We start from the raw sequence: 9337 nt of genomic DNA, 5'->3' as shown, positions 1-9337 counted from the left end.
CTAGAGGTTGTGCACATCACTACTGAGGTGCATTGGCAGAGCTATGTGTGTGTCCGGTACTGACACAGCTAGAGGTTGTGCACATCAGTACTGAGGTGCATTGGCAGAGCTATGTGTGTGTCCGGTACTGACACAGCTAGAGGTTCTGTATGTCAGTGCTGACGTGCATTGTCAGAGCTATGTGTGTGTCCAGTACTGACACAGCTAGAGGTTCTGTATGTCAGTGCTGACGTGCATTGTCAGAGCTATGTGTGTGTCCGGTATTGACACAGCTAGAGGTTCTGTATGTCAGTGCTGACGTGCATTGGCAGAGCTATGTGTGTGTCCGGTACTGACACAGCTAGAGGTTCTGTATGTCAGTGTTGAGGTGCATTGGCAGAGCTATATGTGTGTCCAGTACTGACACAGTTTGAGGTTCTGTATGTCAGTGCTGAGGTGCATTGGCAGAGCTATGTGTGTGTCCGGTACTGACACAGCTAGAGGTTCTGTATGTCAGTGTTGAGGTGCATTGGCAGAGCTATGTGTGTGTCCGGTACTGACACAGCTAGAGGTTGTGCACATCACTACTGAGGTGCATTGGCAGAGCTATGTGTGTGTCCAGTACTGACACAGCTAGAGGTTCTGTATGTCAGTGTTGAGGTGCATTGGCAGAGCTATGTGTGTGTCCAGTACTGACACAGCTAGAGGTTCTGTATGTCAGTGTTGAGGTGCATTGGCAGAGCTATGTCTGTGTCCGGTACTGACACAGCTAGAGGTTCTGTATGTCAGTGTTGAGGTGCATTGGCAGAGCCGTGTATGACTCCCTGTGCAGCAAAAGGCTGAGGAATAGAATAGGCACAAGCCAGCACAGGATGCCTCTAAAAATAAAGCAACACAGGCCGTGAGTCAAGGCACCCACAAAAATTACTCTGTGCACCTTTTAAGAAAACAAGAAATCAGGCAAAGATATTACACACTATGGGAGAAAACAATACACCAGAAGGAAACAGAAAACAGAAGCCACAATTATCTATAAAAAGAAAAGAAAATATATCAAACACTACGAAAAAACCTAGGCCTGGCCAATATTTCAATGAGCCTACAGTAACTGGAGTAATTTCAATAATTACGCATTACTCTTGTGATGGGAAATTGCTGAAATTACGCAACTACTTCCGATTGAGTAATGCTGGATTACGCTCTTCATGTAATGATGCATAATATCCAGTAATTTTGCTGTGATTACTAGTTATTGGTTATAATTACACCAGTTAAGCCTACCCCTATAAAACGAAAGAGACCATGCTCTATGAAGGAAAGCAAATGACTGGAGGTTAAAGAAGGTGCTGATTGGTGAACAGTGAGCAGGCAGTGGGCGGGCTCTCATGCACCGAGTGGGAATTGTTTTATTAGGGAGATGTTGAGCTGAGATTGAGGTATGTAATTCAGGAGGGGGCACCATATTGCCTTCGTGAGGGTGCAAGGTTGTATGTCACTGGTGAAACCATCCTTACACCCTTCCTTTCACCATTTCACTCTTTCTTCGAGCCTTCCTTCCATCTGTCCACAGCCTTGTACCTTTTGTATGTCCATGTAGCCTTCCACCCTTCTTTTCCTCATGCCACCCTTCCTTTCGTTCAGCCTCTACTATGTTTTTCATCGACCCTTCCATCCAGCTTTTCATCCTCCAAACCTGCCTTTCATATTTCCACCCTTCGTTTCAACCTTCCACTCTGCCTTTCATCCTCCCACCATACCTTTCATCTCCTGCCTTTCATCCCACTACTCTGCCTTTCATCCCACTACTCTCCCTTTCGTTACTACACTCTCCCTTTTATCCTCCCACCCTCCCTATCATCCTCCAACTCCTCCTTTCCTCCCACTACTCTGCCTCTCATCCAAAAACTCTGCCTTTTGTCCACCAACTCTGCCTTTCGTTCCTACACTCTTCCTTTCATCCTCCCACCCTCCCTATCATCCTCCAACTCCTCCTTTCCTCCCCTCCCACTACTCTGCCTCTCATCCAAAAACTCTGCCTTTTGTCCACCAACTCTGCCTTTCGTTCCTACACTCTTCCTTTCATCTTCCCACCCTGCCTTCAATTTACAACTGTTTAACTCTGACCCATCTACAGAGCTTGAAAAAATAAATCTTCTCTTCAGACGCAAGTCCAGCTCATTGGATGCACTTTTTGTGTCTCCTGTGAGCTTCTCCAAGCCGAATCTTTCGGTGTCTCGAGGACTTTAGTTGTTGTTTGAGGAGCCAAACCCTTGGAGGTGCGTCTGTGTCCAATCACAAATTCACCCTCTTACTGAAAGAATACACGACGCACGGTCTGTCACAAACCAAATTTACCACACTTAAAAGCTGCTTATTATTACCTTGGTTATGGCACAGAGTCGATCCCAGGGCACCCTCTCCAGGACAGACACACCTTGTGACCTGTGCAGAAAGAGGTGTCATCCTTGGGACTGAGAGCTGATTGGCGGATGCTCAGCTTCTTCTGGGTATATTAAGGACTGGTCTGGGGTCAACAAAGCATCTCCCAGAAGGAAGAAACATTGACCTCTGGTAACCTGAGCACTGCTCCAGAAACCCGAGGATGGACAGCAGAGGATGGGCCCTGGTCGCAGTGTGCCTGGTGAGCACCTGCTGGAGCTTACCTGTACAGGTGAGACCCCTTTAACAATGGTATGTAGAGCTGAGTCCAGACACAAGTGAGAGCTGCAGTAACTGTCTTAAATATATGGTTCTGTGGAGTTGTAGTCTCTCAAGTGTGTACACCTGTGCAGGTGAGCGCCGCAGTAACAGTGCTATATATGGTTCTGTGCAGCTGTAGACTCTCAGGTGTGCATCGCTGTAAGTACACCGGTTCAGGTGAGAGCCGCAGTAACAGTGTTATACATGGTTCTGTGCAGTTGTAGACTCTCAGGTGAGCATCACTGTAAGTACCCCTGTGTAGGTGAGAGATGCAGTAACAGTGCTATATATGGTTCTGTGCAGTTGCAGATTCTCAAGTGTTCATCGTTGTAAGTACACCCGTGCAGGCAAAACCCCTTTAACAATCATAGATATAGCTGTGTGCAGGTGTGGGGTAGAGCTGCAGTAACAGTATTATATATGGTTCTGTGCAGTTGTAGACTCTCAGGTGCGTACACCTGTGCAGAGGGGAGCTGTAGTAACAGTGTTAGATATGGTTCTGTGCAGGTGTAGACTCTCAGGTGTGCATCACTCTAAGCACATTTGTGCAGGTGACAGATGCAGTAATAGTGCTATATATGGTTCTGTGCAGTTGTAGTCTCTCAGGTGTTTACACCTGTGCAGATGGGAGCTGTAGTAAGAGTGTTATATATGGTTCTGTGCAGTTGTAGACGCTCAGGTGTGCCTCACTGTAAGTACACCTGTGCAGGTGAGAGCCGCAGTAACAGTGTTATACATGGTTCTGTGCAGTTGTAGACTCTCAGGTGAGCATCACTGTAAGTACCCCTGTGCAGGTGAGAGATGCAGTAACAGTGCTATATATGGTTCTGTGCAGTTGCAGATCCTCAAGTGTTCATCGTTGTAAGTACACCCGTGCAGGCGAGACCCCTTTAACAATCATAGATATAGCTGTGTGCAGGTGTGAGCTGCAGTAACAGTATTATATATGGTTCTGTGCAGTTGTAGACTCTCAGGTGTGTACACCTGTGCAGAGGGGAGCTGTAGTAACAGTGTTAGGTATGGTTCTGTGCAGGTGTAGACTCTCAGGTGTGCATCACTGTAAGTACATTTGTGCAGGTGACAGATGCAGTAATAGTGCTATATATGGTTCTGTGCAGTTGTAGTCTCTCAGGTGTTTACACCTGTGCAGATGAGAGCTGTAGTAAGAGTGTTATATATGGTTCTGTGCAGTTGTAGACGCTCAGGTGTGCATCAGTGTAAGTACACCAGTGCAGGCTGAGCTGCAATAACAGTGTTATACATGGTTCTGTGCAGTTGCAGATTCTCAAGTGTTCATCGCTGTAGGTACACTCGTGCAGGCGAAACCCCTTTATCAATCATAGATATAGCTGTGTGCAGGTGTGGGGGAGAGCTACAGTAACAGTATTATATATGGTTCTGTGCAGCTGTAGACTCTTAAGGTCTGCATCACTGTAAGTACACCTGTGCAGGTGAGAGCTGCAGTAACAGTGCTATATATGGTTCTGTGCAGTTGTAGACTCTCAGGTGTCAGTGGTGGCTTGTATAGGGCATGCTGTGGGGCGGTCAGGAGGGGCGAGGGAGGGGTAGGGTGGAGGGTAGCCAACTTGGACATACGATGGAACTGAGGAAAGTAATTAGTACGCCCCACTGCCCCACAGCACACCCTATGCAAGCCGCCACTGTCAGGGTTGCATCACTGTAAGTACACTTGTGCAGGTGAGAGCTGCAGTATTAGTGTTATTTATGGTTTTGTGCAGGTGTAGATTCTCAGGTGTGCATCACTGTAAGTGCACCTGTGCAGGTGAGAGCTGCAGTAATAGTGTTAGATAGATCTATGTGCACATAAAGCCTCTCTGATGTACCTCACCTGACTGTGGATGCATCTGAAGAGCCAAGTACCACAGTAACCATAATATATAGGTCCAGGTTCCACCTGTACAGGAGAGTATATGAGTGGCAGTATCTCATAGCCCTGTGCGCATGTAACTGAGCGTCGCCCCACTGCTATTGGAGCAGAGCAAGTATACAAATATAATGATAATAGCACAACGTTATTATAATTTTTTTTTCTGCAGGACTAGAGCCAGGGCAGGGCGGGGCTGAGCACAGTAAGGAGTAGTTTGCACTTCCTAAGTGCGCATGAATGTTTGGCTGGTCCTCTTTGGCCGGCCAAACATTCATGCGCACTTACCATGTTCTCCAAATGGCTATGTTGCACAGCCTGGTGGAAAACATGCCGAGGCTCCCAGACAGTGCCTGGGCAGCCAAACAGGTCGCTCAGACCAATCATGACTCTGGTCATGCAGTGTTGTGATTGGCTGGGGGAGTCTGCTTCCTGTGCTGCCAGTGCAGATGAAGAGGACAGAGGAGAGGCATGTGGCGGCGAACTGAAGGTAAATTATTTTTTGTATCCATTCCCTCCGCCCGCCACCTCCGATCCGAGGCTGGCAACACTGCATGTAACATAGCTCAGGTGTGCTTCACTGTAACTGCACCTGAGCAGCAGAGTATATCAGTGACAGTATTATACAGTCCTGTGCACATGTGATGCCTCGAGGGTGTGTTTCACAGAGAGCACACCTGTACAGTAGAGTATATAAGTGACAGCATCACATAGCCCGTTGTACAAGTAGTGCCTCTCAGGTGTGCTCCACTGTGGGGGCACCTGTACAGGAGAGTATATGAGTGGCCATATTATACAGCCCTGTGCACATGTAATGCCTCTAAGGTGTTCTTCACAGACAGCGCATCTATGCAGGAGAGTATACCAGTGACAGTCTTACAAAGCCCTGTGCGCATGTGATGCCTCCCAGGTATGTTTCACGGTAGAATATCCATCGGAGAGCATGCAAACCTGGCAGGAGAGAGTTCTTGTTCTCATCGTACCTCGTACAGTCCACAGCACGCTGCACACAACAGAAGGGACAGGCTTTGGTGTGGGGCACATTACGAGATAACGCCAGAAGAAACATCGTGCCGGGAATCGCAAAGCAGGCTGAGGGGGAGTGAAAGCAGCAACAGGAAGCAGCCGCGGTGCAGGGGTGCTGCTGAGAGAGGAGAGGGAGCCCGCTCTCCCGCGCCGTTTCCTGCTTAGCTCCGCACCTGGTACTGCTCACACCCTGCCTCGCCCCAGGCGGCATCACCAACCCGGAGGAGTCGGCATGACGTCCACAGCTACTTGTACACGCTTCACAGACGAGTACCAGCTCTCCGAGGAACTTGGAAAGTAAGGAAACCCCTGAGATCTGATTTCCCCCCCTCACTCTCAAGCCTGGTTAAACTCTTTCACCTACCCGTATTTTCATGTCCATGTGTTTTTTTTTTTTTTTTGGTGCATTCTGGGACATGCAATTTTGTGTAACCCAGGCTACCTAAACTGTCCCTGCTGGATTTTGCATCTACAATTGTGCTCATTTCTGTGCCCCGCCACCGTTGCTCCTCCTGCTGTGTCCCCCCTCCCTCCCGCCGCCACACTTGACAACTTCGTGGCCGCAGTGTGGAGGGAGGGCGAGAGAGGACTACAACACCCAGGCTCCCCGGTTCCCATACCCCGGAAGCAGCGTCACCTCTCCAGCGCCCGGAGGCTCTACACCCCGCGTCGCGGGATCGCGCGCGGGCTAAGCCAGGGCAAAGGGTGGGCCGTCTGTGGCCGTCCGGGGCAGGCCGTGGCAGGGCCACACCACTGGGCTGGACTTTTTGCAATATTTGCTATCAATCCTTGTAGTAAGTGACTTTTGGCCTTGTCCTATCTCTGGCGTTATTGTTTGATTACTTGTGTCAATAATCGCATTGTTGTTATTAATAATGGGCAAGCATAGGTCTGTTCTTGTACACAATGTCCCGCAACCTGTAAACCCTGTTAACACCCCCCTTCCCAGCTTGACTGCCATCGATCGGATGTTGCAAAAGACCATTGGGGGGGTTTCATCAGCCATTGAAAAGTACTGAGAGGCGTCTCTCTCTCCCAGCGGGCACGCTTCCCCCCCTTTCCGCCAACAATGAATCAATTTTTAACTCTAATTTACAGGAGTCGCTAATAGTTCCGTCCTTTATTGGACTTCCTGAAGTTCGTTCTTCGCAAATACCCGGGGACAATTCAATTTCCCTTCCGCTGGCACAATTAGATCATATACCTGCGGAATCTAGGTTATCTTTGTCCCCTGTTATCTTCCCTAGTGATCAACTTTCTGAACATTCTTCACATGAGAACCCCATAGTTGAGGTGGGAGTAGCATCATCTGTAAGCCCAATTGTAATTTCTGGATCCGAACAGATCACCAACAATGACCCACTACGTATGACAACTAGAGGTCAAAAGGCGAAGAGGAAACAAAATCATTGCACTAAGGAGGGGACACTCTCGACAAACACAAAGGGAAAGGGACCTCACAAACCACGTATCACTACCAATAAACCTATTGAAAAAGGGAAAAAGGTCACTAATAATACCTTAGTTACTCCCCCTACTACCATTATAAGTGACCCGTTAACGGGGGAGGGTTTCTGGGGGAAAATGGAGAAATTACTAACGACCCTTGTGGAACCCATTATGGTGAAATTATCAAAAATTGAAGCCAGGGTCACCCATATGGAAGGTTTAATTAAGGTGGAACCACATCTTATACGGGCAAACGACCCTGTACCACACAATCTGTTGTCCATGGCGAAAGGTAACCCTAATACACTACCTCAATTGGTCGAAATTCCTGTACAGCAGTCATCCGCCAGACTGGAAAATCCCGACATGATGGGGTTAGGGATACCAGGGCCTTCTTTAATTCCTCCAAACAAACTTCCATCCGTCATGGGGGCAGTTGCTGATGTTAGGGAGGCCATTTCTACACCTAGGTTACCTATTATAAACCTGCCTCCGGAGGCCTTACCATACACTGTGGTGTTAGCTAATGTCCCTCCCCTTCTTCCTAACGTACGCGAACATTGGTCAACCCTGAGAAATAAATCTTTATATTTCTTATCAGTCAAATTTGGGTCAAACGGTGCTTTGTTCTCCAATTTTAAGATGGCCAGAAGAGTTGCATGGATTGGTTCATCCCCCAAATCATTGAGAGGGGACTGCGTGATACTTTCTTTCCGGTCACCTCTTCTGGTTAATGATATTCTAGAGAGTTGTTTTTCAGGCCAACTTCTCACAGACCATGTAAATATTGTACCACTTGCCTATTTTTATCCGTCCCCCCGCCAGGAAAGATTGCGAGGTTTTTGTCCTTTACCCCCTACCCAGGGCCAATTAGAGGGAGGGAGATTTGCAATCCCAATTTCCAATCGATTTGACACCCTTAGTGGATTGGACAATAATGATTGACAGCAAATTAATGCCCCATTTAGCCCCCGGCTACCTGTAATGACCATCGTGTTGCCTCCTGATCCACCGGTTATTACCAATGGTGAACCCAGCATGGCCAGTCTGTGTTCTGGAATTGATGGATTTCTGGGAGGGGATGCAATGTTGGCCGAGTGTATTGAAGACCCAAGAGTGAGTGGTTCATTACCATTGAGGATAGATACTTCCCTGGCTCCTATCATTTGCCCCTCGACTGATATTTTAACATGTAATATCTGCTCTTGGAATATTGCTGGAATCAAATCCAAAATTGGTAATCCATTATGGCAAAATTTCATTTACCAGCAAGAACTTTTATGTTTCCAAGAAGCATGGATAGGGGACCCAGTTCACATCAACGGGTTCATAACGTTCCACACTCCAGTAGTGAACTCTGCACACGGCAGAGCTAACGGAGGTTTGACAACCTATGTATCCAACAAATTGCTTTTATTAAAGGTTCTGGAGCCAGTCAAAGATCCTTACTTTCAACTTCTGATATTGGTTTTCACCTCAACTACCCCGATCGCTTTGATCAATTTTTATAATAATTTTCCCCTGGAGGAGGCCCCTACTATACTCAATAAACTGGCCAACTTAGTGTCCCTTCAAGAAAAATCTTTTGGACACAATTTGATGATCTTTCTCCTGGGAGATTTTAATTGTACTCTGTGTAATATGGTAACCGATAAAAGATGTATCATAGGGCGAGAAGATGGTGTGAGTTCCTTACACTTTAATCACTCTCACTTAGGAGAACACTATAATGAATTTCTGGGTCAATTTGATTTGGGCTTCTTAAATGACATTTGCACAAACCCCTTCCCCCTTCCACCAACTTTTAACGGCCGTGGTTGCTCTTTGACCATAGACTTTGCACTAACTACAATTCGTCATGCGGAAAGGATTGTTAACTTTAACGTATCCGATATGGCGCTAAGCGACCATTTCCCATTATGCCTAACCATCTCCATTCCCAAGGGATCTGTTTCTAATAGTAGTGACAGGGATATATTGTGGGAAAACTTGACCATTGGTCGTACCAATGGTTACACACTCAAATGGGGTAAGGTTGACCAATCTAAAGTATTAACTTCCGTATTAAACAAATGTGTCCCGGAGTTCCTGACTTGTCTCACAGAAGATGCTATACCAGATAATATCCTTGCTTCCTTTTCGACAATCTGTGACGAAATTAAATCTTCCCTAACGAGGAAATGCAAATGCAATTTCACACCGAGGGATGGTTGGTTTAACTCTAGTTGCACTAGAGCATATTCACACTTAAAGAAAACGCTAGCTATCCCCCCTAGGAGCACAGAAGATATTCGTAGA

At 47.1% G+C, this 9337-nt stretch overlaps 1 protein-coding gene across 4 annotated transcripts in view; it reads left to right on the top strand.

Moving 5' to 3' along the window:
• The first annotated feature begins 2506 nt into the window (after positions 1-2506).
• The window catches only part of LOC146859669 (embryonic protein UVS.2-like), a 133077-nt gene continuing 126246 nt past the window's right edge, over positions 2507-9337 (top strand). For 2 of the 4 annotated variants that reach the window (XM_085643425.1, XM_085643423.1), the window contains exon 1: positions 2507-2650. In XM_085643425.1, the coding sequence (XP_085499551.1) occupies positions 2582-2650 (69 nt within the window). In that variant the 5' untranslated portion in view covers positions 2507-2581. Of the gene's footprint in view, positions 2671-9337 lie in introns of all 4 variants that reach the window. The other 2 variants (XM_085643424.1, XM_085643422.1) reach the window with 1 other exon arrangement.

This window comes from Triturus cristatus, chromosome 3_1 (genome assembly GCF_964204655.1).
Source record: "Triturus cristatus chromosome 3_1, aTriCri1.1, whole genome shotgun sequence".
NCBI lineage: Eukaryota > Metazoa > Chordata > Amphibia > Caudata > Salamandridae > Triturus > Triturus cristatus.
Note: the sequence above shows the minus strand (reverse complement) of the source record. Positions and strands in the feature narration are given on the sequence as shown.